Source organism: Salvelinus fontinalis, chromosome 28 (assembly GCF_029448725.1).
Source record: "Salvelinus fontinalis isolate EN_2023a chromosome 28, ASM2944872v1, whole genome shotgun sequence".
In the NCBI taxonomy this organism is placed as follows: domain Eukaryota; kingdom Metazoa; phylum Chordata; class Actinopteri; order Salmoniformes; family Salmonidae; genus Salvelinus; species Salvelinus fontinalis.
The window spans coordinates 20,707,930-20,732,521 of NC_074692.1; the positions used below are offsets into that span (position 1 = coordinate 20,707,930).

At 41.6% G+C, this 24,592-nt stretch overlaps 1 protein-coding gene across 1 annotated transcript; it reads right to left on the bottom strand.

The window, feature by feature from the left end:
* Positions 1–2,372: 2,372 nt before the first annotated feature.
* LOC129826351 (arginine/serine-rich coiled-coil protein 2-like) lies at positions 2,373–20,382 on the bottom strand. Its single transcript, XM_055886980.1, has 10 exons — positions 20,238–20,382; positions 14,301–14,457; positions 14,003–14,043; positions 7,793–7,962; positions 7,549–7,665; positions 7,244–7,366; positions 3,854–3,930; positions 3,494–3,762; positions 3,173–3,262; positions 2,373–3,077 (listed from the first exon to the last, which is right to left on the bottom strand). The coding sequence occupies exons 1-10, from the start codon at positions 20,241–20,243 to the stop codon at positions 2,892–2,894; spliced, it is 1,236 nt and encodes a 411-aa protein (XP_055742955.1). The 5' UTR covers positions 20,244–20,382; the 3' UTR covers positions 2,373–2,891.
* Between the last annotated feature and the right edge of the window lie 4,210 nt (positions 20,383–24,592).

Consider the following 24,592-nt stretch of genomic DNA (forward strand, 5'->3'; position numbering starts at 1 on the left):
AAGTAACACATGAAGTAACACATGTGGAATCATGTAGTAACCAAAAAAGTGTTAAACAAATCTAAATAGATTTTATATTCTTCAAAGTAGCCAACCAGCTTCATGAGGAATGCTTTTTGAACAGTCTTGAAAGAGTTCCCAAATATGCTGAGCACTTGTTGGCTTCTTTTCCTTCATTTGACCAAAAAGGAGAGTGATGGAGTGCTGCATCAGATGACCTGGTCTAACTCATCCCAAACCATTTCAATTGGGTAGAGGTCGGGTGATTGTGGAGGCCAGGTCATCTGATGCAGCACTCCATCACTCCTTTTTGGTCAAATTGCCCTTATACAGCCTGGGGGTGTGTTTTCGGTCATTGCCCTGTTGAAAAACAAATGATAGTCCCACAAAGCGCAAACCAGATGGGATGGTGTATCGCTGCACAATGCTGTGGTAGGCATGATGGTTAAGTGTGCCTTGAATTCTAAATAAATAACCGTGTCACCAGCAATGCACCCCCACACCATCAAACCTCCTCCTCCATGCTTCATGGTGGGAACACACATACAGAGATTATCCGTTCACTTACTCTGCGTCTCACAAAGACATGACGATGGGAACCAAAAATCTCAAATCTGGACTCATCAGACCAAAGGACAGATTTCCACTGGTCTAATGTCCATTGCCCGTGTTTCTGGATTGACTGACCTTCATGTCTTAAAGTAATGATAGACTCTCATTTCTCTTTGCTTATTTGAGCTGTTCTTGCCATAAAATGGACTTGGTCTTTAACCAGATAGAGCTATCACCCCTCCCTTGTCACAACACATCTGATTGGCTCAAACGCATTAAGAAGGAAAGAAATTCCACAAATTAACTTTTAAGTGACTACCTCATGAGCTGGTTGGGAGAACGCCAAGTGTGGCTATTTTGAAGAATCTCAAATATAAAATATATTTTGATTTATTTAACACTTTTTCCAGTTACTACATGATTCCATATGTGTTATTTCATAGTTTTGATGTATTCACTATTATTCTACAATGTAGAAAATAGTAAAAATAAAGGAAAACCCTGGAATGAGTAGGGGTGTCCAAACTTTTGACTGTTACTGTAGCGTGTCAGTGATTGAGACTAATGTGTTTTATGTCCCTGGTAGCAGTCATGTAATGTGTTGTTAATTGACTTTGGGCCAGTTAGCCATTGCCAGATTATGCCCCCAAAAAATAAATAATTTTATCATTCATGTTCGAGTTTTCAAATCAAATCTTATTGGTCACATACATGTTTGGCAGACGTTATTGCGGGCGTAGCAAAATGCTTGTGCTTCTAGCTCCGACAGTGCAGCAAAATCTATCAAGTATTATCTAAGTTTCACAACATATACCCAAAATACACATAAAACTAAGTAAGGAATTGATTAATTCAGAGCGGCATTGGACTAAGATACAGTGGCGTAGTATAGAGTACAGTATATACATATGAGATGGGTGATGCAATATTTACAAACAATTAAAGTGACTAATATACCATAGAATAGAGTACAATTTACACATATGAGATGAGTAATGCAAGATACAGAGACAAAGTGGCTAGTGATTCCTAATCTATGTCTTTAGGCAGCAGCCTCTGATGTGCTGGAGATGGCTGTTTAACAGTGGTGTAGTATTGAACACAATACAGTATATACATATGAAATGGGTGATACAATATGTAAACACAATTTAAAAGTGACTAAGATACCATAGAATAGTGTGGAGTGCATTTTATACATATGAGATGAGGAATGCTAGATACAGAACATTCGCTAGTGGCTAATGATCCATTTCTAAAAGTGGTCTGACCCAGGCGGTGATACAGCCCGTCAGGATGCTCTCAATTGTGCGTCTGTAAAAGTATGAGGGTTTTCTTTAGCCTCCTGAAGTTGAAGAGGCATTGTTGCGCCTTCAACACCACGCTGTCTGTGTGGACCATTTCAGTTTGTCAGTGATGTGTACGCTGAGGAACTTGAAGCTTCCACCTCCTCCACTGTGGCCCCATCTATGTGGATAGGGAGGTTGCTCCCTCTGCTGTTTCCTGAAGTCCACAATCATCTCCTTTGTTTTGTTGACATTGAGTGAGAGGTTTTTTCCTGGCACCACTCCCAGAGCCCTCAGCCTACAAGGAGGCGTCTCATCATTGTTGGTAATCAAGCCTACTACTGTTGTGTCGTCTGCAAACTTGATGATTGAGTTTGAATCATGCTTGGCCATGCAGTCATGGGTACTTAGTCAATGATGTATGCATCCTCTCTCAGAAAAAAGCCATTCGGAAATACGTGTTTGCTACACCCACAAAAAAATGTTGTAGCTGTGTATAAAGCATTCATGGCCAAAACAAACACCAAGCACCACTTCTCAACACAAAGGGACTTTTATTTAAAGGACATATGTAACACTATTGTTCACTCCTTCCATGAAACCATCGGATGCCTGCTAAACATCTTAGTAGTATGATCCACTCTTACATTTCCATTCAGTAGAAAGGAAACGGAAAGATAATATAACGGCTACATTTTGAGATTATGATCTGAAGCCATTTGTAAAGACTCCTGGTAAATATATGTTAACAGAATTATTTCACTTGATCTACCATTAAAAATGTATACAATTTGAGTAAAAAACAATATGCAATCACATTTCTAACAGAAGTCTAAATCTAGCCAGCATCACTCAAACTATTGCATCATTCTGAAAAGATGTCCAGATTTCTTAACACTCAGTATCTATTTACATGGGAATGTTCCAAGACGTGAGATTGTTTCTAAATAAATTACAGATCCAATGCAACAACATCCATGCAAGCTTGAGTGCTAGCTATGATGAGAGACCTATGAGGAAGAAAGCAAGGGCAAGCCAGTGCATGGTTTGGCATTAGATCGCATCCATGCCCCGTGAGAATGAAGAGCCAAAGCCTAGTCCCATGCCTCTCTGAGTGTGGGTCTGGGACCTGGCCATCTCGTACTGAACGTCAAGGTTATGGAACATCTCCTCCTGCTGCTGCAGGGTCTTCAGGCCTTCGTCGTTGAGTGGCTTTGAGGCCTCACCTTCCTCTTCCCCCTGACAGGACAGACATCTCAGTGTTAGAAATACAAGGCTCTGCGCAGCATGGGCCCCAATTAAATTAGAAAATAAAAGGACTCGGTTATACATACTTTGATGCCCATCAGTTTACGAAATTTAACATTTTGGTCCTTATTTCCAAAGTTCAGCTTCTCCCACAACTCAGCTGTCTGGGATTTGTCCTTCAAAACCAAACAATTTGAATGTATTAGTAATTTGCAACAATCGAGCCACCATGAGCAGAGTTGCATGTTTTTTTCGTAGCGTTTTCTTTTCATTAAGTCACTAGTTGTACATTCCGGACAGAACAAAGCACACTAACAATAATCGGCCCCATCAGATAATAAACAGCGTAGACTTATTGCACTACATTTTCTGTATTGCGTACAAGGGATTCAAAAATAAAATCTTACCCCTTCCTTCTTTCCCTGCCAGAGCTTCTTCCTTTTCTTCTCCTGTTCTGCAAACTTCAGGGGGTTGACAGCTGAGGGATTGTAATAGCTGGGCACAGCAATGCCAGTCTCTGCTAAGGTTTTGGCTTGTAGGGCTGCCATCTGCGCTGCCATGGCGATCTGGGGTGTGACCTGTGTCCCAGAGGCCAGGAGAGCTGCCACATTGAGGACAGGGTGGGTAGCAGCTGCAGCAGCAACTACTACTGTGTCAGACAGCAGGGGGGCTGGCACTAAAAACAATACAAAAAAAAAGGTTTGAGGTTAGTGATCAGTTTAAGTCACTTTGAATTAGGTGCAATTGATAGCCGAGAAGTGTCTCACCTGGAGGTACCTCCTGATGCTGTTTCTCCAACATCTCCTTTTCTTTCTGCTCTTGCAGTTTCTTTGCCCTTTCCAACCTGGAGATATAGAGAAAAGACAGTGAAGGGTGTTCATATTTGTCAGCTAGGCTTTGGGAGCAGAATGATAGATTGTCCACTATCAAATAGAGATACTCAAGAAACAAATCATGAACCCCACAGTTCCTCTAAGGGTGTTTTCACATATAGTCCCCATTAAAAGAATCGATCTCAGTCCATACAAAAATGGTGTGGAAGAACTTGACTGACCTGCACAGAGCCCTGACCATAACCCCAGTGAACACCTTTGGGGTGAATTGGAACGCCGACTGCGAGCCAGGCCTAATCGCCCAACATCAATGCCCGACCTCACTAATGCTCGTGGCTGAATGGAAGCAAGTCCCCGCAGCAATGTTCCAACATTGCTATGTTTAGAAAGGAACCAAGATCTTTTTCCAACAGTCACTCAATACACACTCAATACACTCAAGCCATTCAAATCAGAATGTGTTGTCGGACAGCTAAATATACCCACTTATATTTTGGAAGCTAATAGACTGCATTTAGTTAAAATATGAGACAATTGTAATTAGAAGATACTATTAACCCTGTCTAGAGTCTAAGCCAGGGGAGGGGGGAATTATTTTGACGGTCATACCAAGGAACATTTAGCTATTTGATTGTAAATTTTACATTTGATTATACATTTTTTAAAAGGTACCTGGGAAAAAAATTCATATTGGATGAAACATTGAATTTGGCATTACTGCTATTAGCCAATAGAAACACATTGAATAACAGATTCACTACATGGAACAGTCAAAAAAGAATATCAAACGGAAGTTTGTTCCGAAGTGTCTGTCCTATATCTGAGATAAGAAAGATCAGGAAACTTTTAATGACCTTTTTCTTTTTTAACATGTATTTATCCCCTATTTTAGGGACTAAACTATCTCCACATAAGGTGCCCTCAGAAAGTATTCAGAACCCTTGACATTGTCCACATGTTGTTACGTTACAGCCTTACTCTAAAATAGTTACTTAAAAACTATTCCTCAGCAATCTACACACAATACCACATAATGACAGACGTAAACAGATTTTGAAATTTTTGCAAATGTATAAGAGATACCTTATTTACATAAGCATTCAGAACCTTTGCTATGAGACTCGAAATTGAGCTCAGGTGCATCCTGTTTCCATTGATCATCCTTGAGATGTTTCTACAACTTGATTGGAGTCCACCTGTGGTAAATTCAATTGATTGAACATGATTTGGAAAGGCACACACCTGTCTATATAAGGTTCCACAGTTGACAGTGCATGTCAGAGCAAAAACCAAGCCAAGAGGTCGAAGGAATTGTCTGTGCAGCTCCGAGACAGGATTGTGTCCAGGCACAGATCTGGGGAAGATTACCAAAAAATGTCTGCAGCATTGAAGGTCCCCAAGAACACAGTGGCCTCCATCATTCTGGGTCAGGGAGGTGACCAAGAACCCGATGGTTACTCTGACAGAGTTCCAGAGTTCCTCTGTGAAGATGGTTGTCCTTCTGGAAGGTTCTCCCATCTCTACAGAACTCAACCAATCAGGCCTTTATGGTAGAGTGGCCAGAAGGAAGCCACTCCTCAGTAAAAGGCACATGAGAGCCAGCTTGGAGTTTGCCAAAAGGCACCTAAAGGACTTCCAGACCATGAGAACCCAGATTCTCTGGTCTGATGAAACCAAGATTGAACAAAGAGTTCTATCTCACGTCTGGAGGAAACCTGGCACCATGTCTATGGTGAAGCATGGTGGTGGCAGAATCATGCTGTGGAAATGTTTTTCAGCGGCAGGGACTGGGATACTAGTCAGGAACGAGGTAAAGATGAACGGAGCAGAGTACAGAGAGATCCTTGACGAAAACCTGCTCCAGAGCTCTCAGGACCTCAGACTGGGACGAAGGTTCACCTTCCAAAAGGACAACACAGGAGTGGCTTCTCTGAATGTCCTTGAATGGCCCAGCCAGAGTCCGGACTTAAACATGATTGAAAATCACTGGAGAGTCCCATCCAACCAGACAGACCTTGAGAGGATCTGCAGAGAAGAAAAATCGCCAAATACAGGTGTGCCAAGTTTGTAGTGTCATAACAAAAATGACTCAACACTGTAATTTCCTGCCAAAGGTGCCCGAACAAAGTACTGAGTAAAGGGTCTGAATATCTATGTAAACTGGTACCGGGGACCATCAGACGAGTCTTGTGAGTGTCCTAGAGCTAAACGGAGAACACCATTGTGTTCTTGAGTCTTGGCTGTCAGAGGGGTCATATTAGCAGATTAGTGTGTAGCCCAAACAGTTCGGATGCTACAGACAGAAATTGGCAGAGGAGGCTGTACTGACTTCAGAAAAGTCTTGTGAGGGTTGTGGACATCCTAGAGCAAAATGAATGCCATCGTGTTCGTGAGAGTCATCTTTCAATAGAGTGGTCATAACCGTTCGGACGCTACAGACGTTTTTGTGACAAGACCGATTTGAGATGTCTTATGGTCTGACAAACACCGCTCTAGCTCTGCCACCTTTCACTGCAGATGCGGAAGGGCGATATCAGTGGTTGCGGTTATTTGAGACACAGACCATGCAAAAAAACATCGCTCTAGCTTAAACAGACCGATTTTGATGGGGATTTTCTATTACGTTAATTTGATTTCCACGGGGCCGCGGAAGTTGTAGGCTAAGGGTTAACATGCAAATATTATTGGTGAGAGAATAAATAGCAAGAGAACAACTGCAGACTAAATAATGATGTTACCTAAATTGTTACTACTGCACCTTTAAGAGCTAGAATAGATTTGTACCCTATGTTGCGATTCTCACAAAATATATGTTGTCTTCTCACACTATTAAAACCCCACAATAAATAAACAGCTCTCTTAGCCTATAGATCATATATTGCAAACAAACTGAACTAAAAATTCTAGACATTTTGGAATTTCTGTGCATCTTTGACAATCGCTAATCAATATCCAAAAACAGGACACTTTTTCCTGCGAAGCTGCACATCACCAGCTTTCTTTTCTGGCACCAATGTGAGGGTTTATGGCAGGGGAAACGGTGTTGCAGTAGTCTAGTGTGGTGCCGGAATACTGACAAGCGAACCTAGGGAGCTTTGTGTTCACAATGGAACCGGAACACGGAATTCAAACAAGCCGAACTCAGACCAACTCTCAAGATGGTCTCTGTTCGGTTTGAATCAGGGGGGGGGGGGGGCTCTTTTGAAAGGTACGAGTTCCTTTGGGGTGATCACACTGCACAAAATATTAAGCAAAACCACACTGAGTTAACAAAAATTGTCTGAAAGGGACCAAGTGTGAAAACACCCTAAGATGCTGCGGTACCTTCTGGCCAGGGCCTCTTGTGCGTCCATGGCAGTGTTTCTGCCCCGGAAAGCCTGGGGGCTCACAGACCTGCTACGACTCTTCTCTTTTCTGTGCACTTTCTCATTCTTCTTCTTCCGCTCCCTAAAGAGACATTATAGCATTTCAAGATCCACAGAAAGATCTGCATTTAGTCACACACACACAACACAATTTAAGAGACACATGGTGACTAACTGACAAAGAGTGGCAAATGTGAGGGACACAGGAGTGGTTACTAAAGACAAACACAGAAAATGGTAGGGAAAGAAGCAAGCGAAACGCACCTGCTTTTGCTCCTGCGGCGGTGTTTGGTCTTTGAGCCCGACCGGGACCTGGCCCTCTTCTTCTTCTCCCGCGGAGAACGCGATCTCAGTTTGTCCCGGCTTCTGCTGCGATGACGCCTAAAACCAGACAAAATGCAAGTTTTATTCTTATAAAAGAAAACATGCAACTCACTCTACCCAGTTTACTGTGACCAATCTCAATACATCAAGTCATCATGTAGCATCTCACTGAGCCTAGACCCACCTGTCGCATGAGTGTGACCTGGAGTGGCTCCGTCCCTTCTTGTCTTTGCGCCGGTGTCGCTCCTCCCCGTTCTCTGCAGAAAGTCTCTCCCTGCCCCGCTCAGTCTGCTCCGGCAGATCATCCTGCTTGCTGTGCGATTTTGATGGCTTCTCAGAGTCCCTCCTTTGTGCCTGTTTTAAGAAGAAGGTGTCTCTTTCAGGAAAATAGTGCAACAAAGAGTTAGTACAACTGTTTGATACAGAAGATACCAAAGCATGTTGAGAACTCATGCTCACTTCAGACATACATCCCCCTCATATTTAGAACGACTAAACACCAGAAACCAAACATTTCTTTACAACATGACCGGATATGTCAGAAGGGTAAATAGCTTGACGGAGCTACACTGCCAGTCCATTTTTTAACTGCTTGTTTAAATGTTGTTTTTCCCCACTTTGTGAGTGCAACTTTTTTATTCATATTATTTAACGAGGCAAGTAAGTTAAGAACAAATTCTTATTTACAATGGCGGCCTACCCCCAGCCAAACCCTAACCCAGACGACGCTGGGCCAATTGTGCGCCACCCTATGGGACTCCCAATCACGGCCGGTTGTAATACAGCCTGGAATCGAACCAGGGTCTGTAGTGACACCTCTAGCACAGATGCAGTGCCTTAGACAGCTGGAGATAAATTTGATAATGAAATGCCCTCCAATGTACCAAGACACATACTCAAACTTGTAGCACGTAGGTTGTCAAATCTACCACCTACTCAAGTGCACCAAGTACAGTCACTTCTTAGTTTTCTTTCAATCATATTATGGAAGGCACATAAATTAAACACCTTATATAGTACCCAAAACTCAATGTAGATTATCGTGGATCATCACCTCTGAGACAGCTTTAATACATACGTTTTAATTCAGCACTTTATTCCCTCCCCAATCTACAAGTGCATGCAGCCAGGAAGATGTCAAATGGTGGGCTCAGAATGACTTTGGATTAATAAGGTTACAGCCAGCAGACTTCTTTGACTTGAGCTTGAATTGAACCCAGTAATAGGCAATTGAACCCAGGAAAAGGCTAATGTTAATTTCCTTTATTTGCAATTATTTTCTAGGAGGCAAGTATAAGTTTGAATGGCTGATAGTTACCTGTCCGAGTAGTAGGCATATAATTTTGCTATGTCAGCAGCGTCTTCAGTTCAGTGTCTCTTCGTGCTTTAGCACGCTGAGTATGATTTATTGTAGAAATGTTATCATGTGATCTACACACAGGATTTATTTAAAAAATAAACTCATATACAGTACCAGTCCAAAGTTTGGACACCTACTCATTCAAGGGTTTTTCTTTATTTGTACTATTGTCTACATTGTAGAATAATAGTGAAGACATCAAAACTATGTAATAACACATATGGAGTCATGTAGTAACCAAAAAAAGTAACCAAGTGTTAAACAATTCAAAATATATATTTGAGATTCTTCAAAGTAACCACCCTTTCCCTTGATGACAGCTTTGCACACTCTTGGCATTGTCTCAACCAGCTTCATGAGGTAGTCACCTGGAATGCATTTCAATTAACAGGTGTGCCTTGTTAATTTGTGGAATTTTTTTCTTTCTTAATGCGTTTGAGCCAATCAGTTGTGTTGTGACAAGGTAGGGGGTATACAGAAGAAAGTCCTTATTGGTAAAAGACCAAGTCCATATTATGGCAAGAACAGCTCAATTAAGCAAAGAGAAACGACAGTCCATAATTTCTTTAAGACATGAAGGTCAGTCAATCCGGAACATTAAGAACTTTGAAAGTTTCTTCAAGTGAAGTCACAAAAAACATCAAGCGCTATGATGTAACTGGCTCATGAACCACCACAGGATTTTTATTTTAAAATGTAACCTTTACTTAACTAGGCAAGCCAGTTAAACTTCTTAGGGATAGCCCCCTTTTCACAATTTTTTTGTTGCCTAAAATGACATACCCAAATCTAACTGCCTGTAGCTCAGGCCTTGAAGCAAGGATATGCATATTCTTGGTACCATTTGAAAGGAAACACTTTGAAGTTTGTGGAAATGTGAATTGAGCGTTGGAGAAAAACAATAGATCTGGTAGAAGAAAATCCAACCATCTTTGAAATGCAACAAAGGTCCCAGTTCTAGCCATCACTCTGGTTGTAATTCCGATGGTGTCCACAAGATGGCAGCAGTGTATGTGCAAAGTTTGACAGATAACTTGAAGTATGAGCTAACTACATGACATTTAGTGTGCAGTCACCCAGGTACATTTGGGGAAATCGTGAGAGACATATGTATTCATTTTACATTTTTCTGCAAGAATATTGTCAAATCTGTATACTTGGACTGATTCGCTTTTCCAGTATTTGTAGCCATATTATAAGTTCCACATTTGCAAAAGAACCAGTTTTCATAACTCTGAATATTCTTATTTTTGTCCAAAAAGAAAACGCATGCTGTCGCACAAGGTTAGCAGCTACATTTTACGACAGACACAGGGTTTCCGGATACTCCCGCGAAGCCCAGCTCATTGGCTAACTAGCTAGCTTTGTATGACCCCAATTGATGCTTATTTGACAAAGTTAGTCGATCAAGTGAAGACCGCCCGTGTCATCGGCGTGCTATGAAGGCATCGCTCTCTGACCAAATACGGTGTCCTATAGAATTTTCTACACCCCTAATAACATAGTGAAGTCTGGTTACGTTCTAGGATCTCTGAGGAATACATACAAACGTGATCTGACTGGTTGAACCAACATTTAGGGGGAGATTTTCAGATTCCTTTCTTTGAAAATTGAACGAGTGGAAATACAAAATCAAACGTGCATGCTAGATGGACCTTTTTAAGGATATGAAAAAGGATTTTATTTAACAAAACGACACTTCATGTTATCTCTGGGACCCGTTGGATGATAAATCAGAGCAAGATTTCAGAATGTAAGTACACATTTCACCTTCAGAGGTCAACTTATCACGGTGAAAAAAAAAGTGTTTTGTTGTTAAGAGCTCTACTCATACAATAGCATGGCATTTTTTCGCAGTAATAGCTACTGTAAATTGGACAGCGCAGTTATATTAATAACCTCTTTGGGCTCAAGGGGCAGTATTGAGTAGCCAGATAAAAGGTGCCCATTTCAAAAAGGCCTCGTACTCAATTCTTGCTCGTACAATATGCATATTATTATTACTATTGGATAGAAAACACTCTCTAGTTTCTAAAACCATTTGAATTATATCTGTGGGTGAAACAACTGGACTTAGAGCAATTTTCCTATGTGTATGTCAGAATGCAGAATTTTGCTGGCTGTTCTGAGACCTGTGTATTAATTTGCCTGTCTTCTATTGGTTGAGATGCACTGCATACGCCTTCCCCTGGTTGTTAGCGAATAGGGAGACTTGAAATGGAGTCTCTACGTAGATCTCAAAGGTTATAAATCACTTGGCAAAGACGTGTATGTTCTTTTCCCTCTTCGCTCTGACGCACTGAGGACCTTGGCATATTGTACTAGAACCATCGGTTATAGATCTTAGACATTTCCGGCTGTGTTTTTATTCGATATAGGCTTTAAAGACATCATAATCTTGTTATATTAAACCGAGTTATCAGTTTATATCGGTATATTGCGATTTTCGGATATTTATTTGTACTGCGTTTTAGTGAGTCGGACACGTCTTTGCCACATGGCTAATGTTTACTGCTAATTGCTACATTGAAGAGGACGTTATACAACCTAGCAACGATTCTTTTGGACAAAGGACACATTTCCCAAGATTGATGGGAGTTCATCGAAAAGTAAGAACTATTTATGCTGATAATTCATTGTTCTGTTGAAAAATGTCAAATGCATAAGACGCCATTTCCTGCAGTGTAGCCTTGCGTTATCGCAGCCTGTATTGCGCAGTAAGGTTAATTTTAAAAATGTAATTCAGCGATTGCATTAAGAACTAATTTGTCTTTCAATTGCTGTCCAACCTGTATTTTTTTTAGTCAAGTTTATGAATAGTTTTCGATAAGAAAAGGTGCCTTTACAAGATGGCGCCGGACAGAAGCGCTTGACGTTATGGACACTATTCTCATTGTATAAGCACGATTTGTGCCGCTAAATATGCACATTTTCGAACAAACTCTATATGCATTGTGTAATATGATGTTACCGGACTGTCATCTGAAGAATTCTGAGAAGGTTAGTGAAACAATTAATATATTTTGGTGGTTTATACGTTATAGCTATTTTTGCCTAGAATCAATGCTGTTGTTATGTTTGCTATTGTGCTAAGCTAATATAACACTATATTGTGTTTTCGCTGTAAAACACTTAGAAAATCTGAAATATTGGCTGGAATCACAAGATGCCTGTCTTTCAATTGCTGTACACTATGTATTTTTCAGAAATGTTTTATGATGAGTATTTAGTTATTTGGCGTTGGTGTCTGTAATTTTTCTGTCTGCTTTCGGTGCAATTTCTGACTGTAGCTGCAATGTAAACTATGATTTATACCTGAAATATGCACATTTTTCTAACAAAACATATGCTATACAATAAATATGTTATCAGACTCATCTGATGAAGTTGTTTCTTGGTTAGTGGCTATTTATATCTTTATTTGGTCGAATTTGTGATAGCTACTGATGTAGTAAAAAACTGATGGAGTAAGAAAAGTGGTGTCTTTTGCTAACGTGGTTAGCTAATAGATTTACATATTGTGTCTTCCCTGTAAAACATTTTAAAAATCGGACATGTTGGCTTGATTCACAAGATGTGTACCTTTCATATGCTGTAGTGGACTTGTTAATGTGTGAAAGTTAAACATTTTGAAAAAATATCTTTTGAATTTCGCGCCCTGCACTTTGAGCTGGCTCTTGTCTTAAGTGTACCGACGTCGGGCTTGCACGACAAACAGGTTAACAAGAATTTAAGCTTTCAGCCGATATAAGACACTTATTTGTACCGACATTTGTTGTTTCGCTGCATGATTTACAACTGTCCCGTTGACGGGACGCCTATCCCTAAGAAGTGTTTAAGAACAAATTCTTATTTACAATGACGGTCTACCGGGGAACAGTGGGGTAACTGCCTTGTTCAGGGGCAGAACGACAGATTTTTACATCAGGGATTCGATCCAGTAACCTTCTGGTTACTGACCCAACGCTCTAACCACTAGGCTACCTGCCGCCCCAAAGGAAAGGAAGACCCAGAGTTACCTCTGCTGCAGAGGATAAGTTAATTAGAGTTAACTGCACCTCAGAATTCAGCCCAAATAAATGCTTCAGAGTTCAAGTAACAAACACATCTCAACATCAACTTTTTAGAGAGTGCGTGAATCAGGCCTTCATGAGAAAATTGCTGCAAAGAAACCACTACTAAAGGACACCAATAATAAGAAGAGACTTGCTTGGGCCAGGAAACACAAACAATGGACATTAGACCGGTGGAAATCTGTCCTTTGGTCTGATTACTTCAAATTTGAAATGTTTGGTTCCAACCGCCGTGTCTTTGTGAGAAGCAGAGTAGGTTAACGGATGATCTCCGCATGTGTGAATGAGAGGGATGGAGTGCTGCATCAGATGACCTGGCCTCCACAATCACCCGACCTCTACCCAATTGAGATGGCTTGGGATGAGCTGGACCGCAGAGTGAAGGAAAAGCAGCCAACAAGTGCTCAGCATATTTGGGAACTCCTTCAAGACTATTGGAAAAGCATTCCAGGTGAAGCTGGTTGAGAAAATGCGAAGTGTGTGCAAAGCTGTCATCAAGGCAAAAGGTGGCTACTTTTAAGAATCTCAATTATATTTTGATTTGTTCAACACTTTTTTGGTTACTACATGATTCCATGTGAAATGTCATAGTTTTGATGTCTTCACTATTATTCTACAATGTAGAAAATACTAAAAATAAAAAACCTTGAATGAGTAGGTGTCCAAACTTAACTGGTACTGTATATATTCTTCACAATCTACTATGGCTACACTCAAGTGACCAAGGATAAGTTAATGAGACATATCAAAATAAATTTTTAAAAACATGTCAGTTTTTCCATTTAAGTAATTCCATTAAGTCTCTTAGTATGCTTTGATTCAGGTTTCATTGCCATTGCCTACATTGTTGTTTGGTACTTACCATGGTCAACAAAAAACAAAAAAGACACTATTGACATTCAAGATGGTGACAGTACTCCAGCCTACTTTTAGTTCACTAAAATTAACTAAGATTAGTTACCTCTTTGCTCCTGCTCCGACTTCGTCTGTGCTTTTTGTCACCTGTAAAAGTAAAACGATGAGAACATTGATGAAATTCTACTGCACTATTAAATTAGGATTGACTCCGATGAGTCACCTGTAGTGCTTGACTATTTTGGACTGTTCTATCAACAAGGTACAGCTGCTCTAAGCTTATGTCAAATCCAAATAACATGACCAGTTTCTGGGATGTGACCTACCAAGTGAACATAACAAAAATGTATTACCAAAACTACAAACATTATTCTGAGTTATCAAATTTAGTGCATTTAACTCACTTGATTTGCGTTTCCGGTCCCTGGAGTGTGACCTTGATCGTGAAGGATGGTATTTGGAGCTTCTGGGGGATTTGGATGATTCCATAGTGTGTTTTCTTCTGTCCGTGTAAAGAGAGCCCATCAAGGGTAGCAGGTTGGTCGAGTCGGCATCACTTGCCTAAATTAAAGTAAACACACTGATCAACCTTACGGTTTATTTGTTCTTTAAGCAGCACTTCGGGAAGACAATGTTTCAGCACAAAACAGCATCCCAACCAGGATCAGTGGTGTAAAGTACATGAGTAAAACTGCACCGATATGACATTTTTGGCCGATACCAATATCCAATATATTCCTTGCCAAAAAAACGAAACCAGTAACCAAAATCCAAAGTTTTAGCAGCCTTTTAAGAATTCTAGTACAGTTAAATAGGTACACACAGCGGTCTAAGGCACTGCATCTCAGTGCAAGAGGCGTCACTACAGTCCCTGGTTCGAATCCAGGCTGTATCACATCGGGCAGTGATTGGGAGTCCCATTGGGCGGCACACAATTGGCCCAGCGTCGTCCGGGTCTGGCTGGGGGAGGTCGTCATTGTAAATAAGAATTTGTTCTTAACTGTCTTGCCTAGTTAAAGGTTACACACACACACACCACACTGACAAAAAAGTTATTTTGTTGGCATTTACACATGTCCCCATTACCAGTAAAACATAATCAAAACCCATTTCTTTCACTTGCTGTGCTGTTTCGTTGTTCATTTGATCAGTCGTTTCATTCTCAACCAGGATTTCTATGGAACGCCGTTGGGTCTTTGCGTGTCAAAAAAGATACATGCCAAATAATTATCGACATAATCTGTTTCAGTAGCTATAGTTAGCTAGCTAACTATATAGCTAGGTGTCATCTTCTAAAATAACCCTACTTTATAAGACAGTTCTTATTTGATTAACTTCTTATGGCTGGAGGCAGTATTGAGTAGCTTGGATGAATAAGATGCCCAGAGTAAACTGCCTGCTACTCAGTCCCAGAAGCTAAGATATGCATATTATTAGTAGATTTGGATAGAAAACACTCTGAAGTTTCTAAAACTGTTTGAATGATGTCTGTGAGTATAACAGAACTCATATGGCAGGCAAAAACCTGAGAAACAATCCAACCAGGAAGTGGGAAATCTGAGGTTTGTAGGTTTTCCTATCCAATAAACAGTGTCTTTGGGGTCATATTGCACTTCCTACGGCTTCCACTAGATGTCAACAGTCTTTAAAACCTTGTTTGCTGCTTCTACTGTGAAAAATGAGTGAAGGAGAGCTCTGAGTCAGGTGTCTGGCATGAGCTGACCACGCGCTCTCCCGTGAGAGTGACCTGCGTTCCATCGCATTTCTAAAGACAAAGGAATTCTGTGGTTGAAACATTATTGAAGATTTATGTTAAAAACATCCTAAAGATTGATTCTATATATCGTTTGACATGTTTCTACGAACTGCAATGGAATTTTTTGACATGCGCGTCATCAATTTGGATTTTGGAACTATACGCGCAAACAAAAGGGAGGTATTTGGACAAGTTGTGTTGGCGTTATCGAACAAAACAAACATTTATTGTGGAACTGGGATTCCTGGGAGTGCACTCTGATGAAGATCAAATGTAAGTGAATATTTATAATACTATTTCTGACTTCTGTTGACTCCACAACATTGCGGATATCTGTATGGCTTGTTTGGGCTCTGAGCGCTGTACTCCGATTATAGCATGGTGTGCTTTTTCGGTAAAGCTTTTTCAAAATCTGACACAGCGGTTGCATTAAGGAGAAGTTTATCTAAAGTTCCATGTATAATACTTGTATCTTTTATCAATGTTTATTATGAGTATTTCTGTAAATTGATGTGGCTCTCTGCTAAATCACCGGATGTTTGAGGCAAAACATTACTGAACATAACGCGCCAATGTAAACAGATTTCACCCACGACATCACCCACGACGGAGAACGGTTGATTGTCAAGGACAACGAATTCCATTATCTTGGCTTTAATGGACTTTGTAACACGAAGTCCTATCAGTGTCATCTGATATCAAAGGTTAGTGATTCATTTTATCTCTATTTCTGCTTTTTGTGACTCCTCTCTTTGGCTAGAAAAATGGCTGTGTTTTTCTGTGATATCTTTTAGTCAAGTGGTATTTTACTGGGTGACCTTCACTTAAGTAATTTTCTATTAAAAGGTATCTTTACTTTTACTCAAGTATGAGAATGGAGTACTTTTTCCACCACTGACCGGCACCACTACGTTCTAGGGAAGATGAACGATGACTCAACCGGCTGTGTTATCCCACTGAGCTAAAGACATTAATTCAGAGGGCAAACACTAGTTTTCAGGTCTCAGGCAAGGTTACTCATCAGTCACATCAACTGGGCCCTTACAGACTTTGATTTGCTTCAGATTTCCCAACATAAAATGCTGGTCGTAGCTATATCGCTAACGTTAGCTAATTGTCTCCAAAGTTACCAACCCGCCTCCTGGACAGCTACTGGGTATGCAGGCGTTTGCGCTAAGTCAACCAAACCAACACCTATTAAAGTACCCGATGGGCATTTAGTTAGATACAAATGGAGGCTGCAGGTGGCAAATCAACATAATTGCTAACGTTAGCTAGCTAAGTTAAATACGGGTGTTTTTACAGTCAGTCCTCTTTAAAATAATCGATCTCAGTCCTCTTTAAAGTGAACTCCGGGGTAAAATAAAAAGCTAAAGAACTCTGTTCTCTTTGTATTCACACTGCCCTTGAATTTGAATGAGGACTCAACTCTTTTGCCAGTTCACTTCACCTATTTCTTGGTCCGAGTCCTCTTTGCATTCACATTGCTATTAGAAAGGAACCAATATGTTTTTCCAATATTCACTCAATGTAGTGGGTTTTTACAAAGTGCAGGACAAGCCATTCCATCAGAATGTGTGGGAGGAGGAGGAATAATGGCCATGGGCTGTTTTCCATGGTTCGGGCTAGGCCCCTTAGTTCCAGGGAAGGGAAATTAACGCTACAGCATACAATGACATTATAGACGATTCTGTGCTTCTAACTTTGTGGCAACAGTTTGGTGAAGGTTCTTTCCTGTTTCAGCATGACAATGCCCCCGTGCACAAATCGAGGTCCATACAAAATGGTGTGGAAGAACTTGACTGACCTGCACAGAGCCCTGACCAGTGAACACCTTTGGGATGAATTGGAACGCCGACTGCGAGCCAGGCCTAATCGCCCAACATCAATGCCCGACCTCACTGATGCTAGTGGCTGAATGGAAGCAAATCCCCGCAGCAATATTCCAACATATAGTGGAAAGCCTTCCCAGAAGAGTGGAGGCTGTTATAGAAGCAAAGGTAGGACCAACTCCATATTAATGCCCATGATTTTGGAATTAGCTTTTCAACAAGCAGGTGTTCACATACTTTTGGTAATGTAGTGTACCTACTTACATTTTGGAAGCTAATAGATTGCATTTAGTTAAATGGTGAGACAATTGTAATCAGAAGATACTAATAAAATGTTATTAGTAACAATAAATTGCAGAAAAATAACTGCAGATTAAATCATGCTGTAATTTCAAATTGAACACCCAATGTAGTCTACGGCCCTTTTGACTCTGTCAATCACCGTATTCTTATCGGCAGACTCAATAGCCTTGGTTTTTCTAATGACTGTCTCGCCTGGTTCACCAACTACTTTGCAGAGTTCAGTGTGTCAAATCGGAGGGCATGTTGTCCGGACCTCTGGCAGTCTCTATGGGGGTACCACAGGGTTCAATTCTCGGGCCGACTCCTTTCTCTGTAGATATCAATGATGTCACTCTTGCTGCGGGCGATTCCCTGATCCACCTCTATGCAGACGACACCATTCTGTATACTTCTGGCCCTTCCTTGGACACTGTGCTAACTAACCTCCAAACGAGCTTTAATGCCATACAACTCTCCTTCCGTGGACTCCAACTGCTCTTAAACGCTAGTAAAACCAAATGCATGCTTTTCAACCGTTCGCTGCCCGCACCCCCGACTAGCACCACCACCCTGGATGGTTCCGACCTAGAATATGTGGACAACTATAAATACCTAGGTGTCTGGTTAGACTGTAAACTCTCCTTCCAGACTCATATTAAACATCTCCAATCCAAAATCAAATCTAGAATCGGCTTTCTATTTCGCAACAAAGCCTCCTTCACTCATGCCGCCAAACTTACCCTAGTAAAACTGACTATCCTCCCAATCCTCGACTTCGGCGATGTCATCTACAAAATAGCTTCCAATACTCTACTCAGCAAACTGGATGCAGTCTATCACAGTGCCAACCGTTTTGTTACCAAAGCCCCTTATGCCACCCACCACTGCGACCTGTATGCTCTAGTCAGCTGGCCCTCGCTACATATTCATCGCCCGACCCACTGGCTCCAGGTCATCTATAAGTCTATGCTAGGTAAAGCTCTGCCTTATCTCAGTTCACAATAACAACACCCACCCGTAGCACAAGTTCTAGCAGGTACTGATCATCCCCAAAGCCAACACCTCATTTGGCCTGCTTTCCTTAAAGTTCTCTGCTGCCAGTGACTGGAACGAACTGCAAAAATCGCTGAAGTTTGAGACGCATTTCCCTCAACAACTTTAAACATCAGCTATTTGAGCAGCCAACCGATCGCTGCAGTCCATCTGTAAATAGCCCACCCAATCTACCTACCTCATCCCCATACTGTTTTTATTTTCTTTCCTGCTCTTTTGCACACCAGTATCTCTACTTGCACATCATCATCTGCTCATTTATCACTCCAGTGTTAATCTGCTAAATTGTAATTATTCACTCCTATGGCCTAATTATTGCCTACCTCCTCATGCCTTTTGCACACACTGTATATAGACATTTTTTACCCCTACTGTGTCATTGACTTGTTTGTTTTTGGCTTGTTTATTGTTTACTCCTTGTGTAACTGTGTTGTTGTCTGTGTCACACTGCTTTGCTTTATCTTGGCCAGGTCGCAGTTGTAAACGAGGACTAGCCTACCTGGTTAAATAAAGGTGAAATAAAAAAATAAAAAATAAGAGCTAGAATAGGTTTTGTACCCTGTTGCGATTCATAAAATAGGTTGTCTCCTATTCAAACTCCACAATCAAATAAACATTTTACGAAGCTCTCAGCCTTTAGATCACAAAATTGCAAACAAATAATCTGAACTAAAAACTCCACACATTTTGTAATTGCTATGCATCCTACATTTTTGGGGGAATTGCTGACAATCCCTAAAAAATATCCAAAACAGCACACGTTTTTTCCGCGACCCTGCACATCATAAGTGTCTCTCTTTTTTAGTACCAATGTGAGGGGCTATGGTAGGGGAAACGGTGTTGCAGTAATCTAGTGTGTGGTGCGGGAATAATGACAAGCGAATCTAGGGCGTTGAGTGTTTACATTACCCTAAAAAAAGGGAACCGAACCTAACTCAGATCACCTCTCGAAATGGTTTCAGATCGGTTCGGGACTCGAGGGGTCTGAGTTCATTTGGAGTGTTTTCACTGCACAAACAATTAAGAGAACCGCACTGAGTTCACAAAAATTGGCTGAAAGGGACCGAGTGTAAAAACACCCACAAACGTATGATACCTAACGACGTTGCTAGTTTGCAAAAGACTCCTGCAACTCAAGGTACATAGTTAACTAGCGAACGTTAAATTATATAGCTAGTTAGGTAACTAGTTAACACTAACATAAACCGATAAAGTAGAATTTCCATATATTTCCAAAATCAACAAGACAAAGCTATGAACTACTACAGCAACTAGCTACTGACGTTAACTCGCTAGGTTGTCGACATGGCTGCCACGGCAAAGACGCCATCTTGATTAAACAAAACATCTTTAAAATAGAAACAGCTAGCATAAATGATTATATGAACTTGATGGTAATGTATTTGGTGAACACTTACCGCCATGAGTAACTTGAAGAACCCCCGTAAAAAATAAATGTGAGTTGTTCTTTCTGTGCTGTCGTTGAGCTTCGTTCGGTGTTCCAGCAAATTCCTCCCACTTCCAGGCCGTTCTGTTACAACAGAGAGCGGAAGTGGCGGAGTAAGAGGTTTTACTCCGATCACAATTTGTCCACGACAATAAACCCATGAAGTGAGTAATTTTTGTATGGTGGTCAATGAGAGTGTCGAATTTGGTCAACAAACAATAATTGCAAATTTTCTGGATGAATCTTATTTGATAGAAAATAAATTTCGTAATGGTTAGTTTGTTACGAATGCACAGATATAAGTGGACGCACTTGGAAAAAATACTTTATATTGGAGTTAATTAGGTCAACACCAGCAAGGCCTGGGGCCCTGACAGTATTCCAAGGCGCAATCTCAGCACATGTGCAGATCAGCTGGCAGGCATATTCTTGGTCATTTTCAACCTCTCTGTAATCCCCACATATTTTATGATGACCACAATCATTCCTGCTTTCCACACGGCCCTCACCCACCCAGATAAAAGGAATACCTATGTGAGAATGCTGTTCATCACCATTATCCCCTCCAAGCTCGTCACCAAGCTTAAGACTCTGGGTCTGAACACCTCCCTCTGCAACTGGATCCTGGACTTCCTGACGATCTGACTCCAGGTGGTGAGGGTAGGCAACATCACCTCCACCACGCTGACCTTTAACATAGGGTCCCCACCGGGGTGTGTTCTTAGTCCCCTCCTGTACTTCCTGTTCACCCACGACTGTGTGGACACACATGACTCCACCACCATTATCAAGTTTGCTAACAACAAAATGGTGGTAGGCTTGATCACCGGCGTTGATGAGTCAGCCTACAGCGAGGAGGTCAGTGACCTGGCAGTGTGGTGCCGGAGCAACAACCTCTCCCTCAACATCAGCAAGACCAAGGAGTTTATTGTGTGTGGGGGGGTCGAGCATGCCCCATCCACATCAACAGGGCGGCAGTTGAGCAGATAGACAGCTTCAAGTTCCTCGGTGACCAAATCACTAAAGATGATCCAAACACACACGCACAGTCGTGAAGAAGGTGTGACAGTGACTCTTTCCTCTCAGGAGGTTGACAAAGTTTGGCGTGGGCTCTTAAATCCTGAAAAGGTTCTATAGCTGTACCATTGACAGCATATTGACTGGCTGCATTACTGCTTGGTATGGCAATAGCACCACCCTCGATCACATGGCGCTACAAAGGGTTTTGCGGATAGCCCAGTACATCACTGGGGCCGAGCACCCTGCCATCCAGGACCTCTATATCAGGCGGTGTGAAAAGAAGGCCCAGAAAATCGTCAAAGACTCCAACTACCCAAGTCAGACTATTTTCTCTGCTAGAACACAGCAAGAGGTACCGGTGCATCAAGTCTGAAACCAACAGGCTCTTGAACAGCTTCTATCCCCAAGCAATATGACTGATAAATAGCTAACAAAATAGATACACGGACTGTTTACCCTGTATCTTTATTGATCTTTTATTTCAATATTTGCACTGTCACTCCAACACACACACAAACACCCACTCCATTGTTTGTTTACTCACACATAATATGCACATACAGTGCATTTGGAAAGTATTCAGACCCCTTGACTTTTTCCACATTTTGTTACATTACAGCCTTATTCTAAAATTGATTAAATAAAAACAATTCCTCATCAATTTACACACAATACCCCATAATGACAAAGCGAAAACAGGTTTTTAGAAATTGTACCAAATGTATAAAAAACAACAGAAATACCTTATTTACTTAACTATTAAGACCCTTTGCTATTGTAACAGTTTTGCTTCCGCCCCTCTCCTCGCCTCTACCTGGGCTCGAACCAGGGACCCTCTGCACACATCGACAACAGCCACCCTCGAAGCATCATTACCCATCGTCCCAAAAAAAGCTGCGGCTTTTGCAGAGCAAGGGGATCAACTACTTCAAGGTCTCAGAGCGAGTGACGTCACCGATTGAAACGCTATTAGCACGCACCCCGCAATCCATTTCACACCGGTTACACTCACCCCCCTTTGACCTCCTCTTTTTCCGCAGCAACCAGTGATCCAGTTCAACAGCATCAATGTAACAGTATAGCTTCCGTCCCTCTCCTCGCCCCTACCTGGGCTTGAACCAGGGACCCTTTGCACACATCAACAACTGCCTCCCACAAAGTATCATTACCCATCGCTCCACAAAAGCCGCGGCTCTTGCAGAGCAAGGGGATTAACTACTTCAAGGTCTCAGAGCGAGTGACGTTACCGATTGAAGCGCTATTAGCACTCACCCCGCAAACCATTTCACACCGGTTACACTATGAGACTCGAAATTGAGCTCAGGTGCATCCTGTTTCCATTGATCATCCTTGAGATGTTTCTACAACTTGATTGGAGTCCACTTGTGGTAAATTCAATTGATTGGACATGATTTGGAAAGGCACACACCTGTCTATATAAAAGGTCCCACAGTTGACAGTGGATGTCAGAGCAAAACCCAAGCCATGAGGTCGAAGGAATTGTCCGTAGAGCTCCGAGACAGGATTGTGCCGAGGCACAGATCTGGGGAAGGGTACCAAAAAATGTCTGCAGCATTGAAGGTCCCCAATAACAAAGTGGCCTCCATCATTCCTTAATGGAAGAAGTTTGGAACCACCAAGACTCTTCCTAGAGCTGGCCACCTGGCAAAATTGAGCAATCGGTTGTGAAGGGCCTTGGTCAGGGAGGTGACTAAGAACCCAACGGTCACTCTGACAGAGCTCTAGAGTTCCTCTGTGGAGATGGGAGAACCTTCCAGAAGGACAACCATCTCTGCAGCACTCCACCAATCAGGCCTTTATGGTAGTGGCCAGACGGAAGCGATTCCTCAGTAAAAGTCACATGACAGCCCGCTTGGAGTTTGCCAAAAGGCACCTAAAGGACTCTCATACCATGAGAAAACAGATTCTGTGGTCTGATGAAACCAAGATTGAAATCTTTGGCCTGAATTCCAAGTGTCACGTCTGGAGGAAACCTGGCACCATCTCTACGGTGTAGCATGGTGGTGGCAGCATTATGCTGTGGGTTTGTTTTTCAGCGGCAGGGACTGTGACACTAATCAGGATCGAGGGAAAGATGTACGGAGCAAAGTACAGAAGGATCTGCTCCAGAGTGCTCAGGACCTCATACTGTGGCGAAGGTTCACCTTCCAACAGGACAACAACCCTAAGCACACAAGCCAAGACAACACAGGAGTGGTTTTGGGACAAGTCTCTGAATGTCCTTGAGTGGCCCAGCCCGATCGAACATCTCTAGAGAGACAAGTCTCTGAAAATAGCTGTTCAGTGACGCATCCCATTCATCCTGACAGAGCTTGAGAGGATCTGCAGAGAAGAATGGTGGAAACTCCCCAAATACAGGTGTGCCAAGCTTGTAGTGTCATACCCAAGAAGACTCGAGGCTCTAACCACTGCCAAAGGTGCTTCAACAAATTATTGAGTAAAGGGTCTGAATACTTATATAAATGTGATATTTCTGTTTTTTTTAATACATTCAAGGGGTCTGAATACACTTTACATTTATACTGACTCTATACACCTGCACACCCACTCACATGCAAGCTGCTGCTACACTGTTTATCTTATATCCTGTTGCTTAGTCCCCTTATCCCTATACATATCTACCACCATCATTCCAGTATCCTTGCACATGTAAATATGGTATTGGAACCGACTTTTAAAATATTTTCTATATGTAGTAGACTTACTTACTTTATTGTGTATTTAATATTTCCTATTTTTATTTATTGTGTTTTATTCTAATAATACATTGTTATTATTCCATTGCTGGGTTTTGAGTTTGCAAGAAAGGCATTTCATTCTACTTGTGTAGAATGTGACATTAAAACGTAACCTTTGTTTTGCTTGTTATCGTATAGATACAGTAGATAGAGGACTCATCGCTATAGACACAGTAGGTATTAGAACGTCACGACCCTGCAGGCCTGTGGAGAAACAAACAACCTGTGGTTACCCCATTGGCTCACAGCAAAAACGTGACATTTTTCAAACAATTTTCTTGTCTGCTTGTTTTAGTCAATTATAAAACTACATTTAAGAAATGTCTAAAGATTACTTTTCAACATTGCCTGCTCCCTATCGTTCGCACAACTTAGAAAAACTACATTTTAGGGCTTCACTCATGCCCTTTTTCATTACAATGCTAGCAAACACTGAGTGAGTGCTAGGTATCCACCGACCAGAACATTAAGGGTGTGTTCATAAACTGGACGCTCTGGCCGAGTAGGGTTAATCCGAACTTTCTGACCTCAAAGGAACTCAAGAACT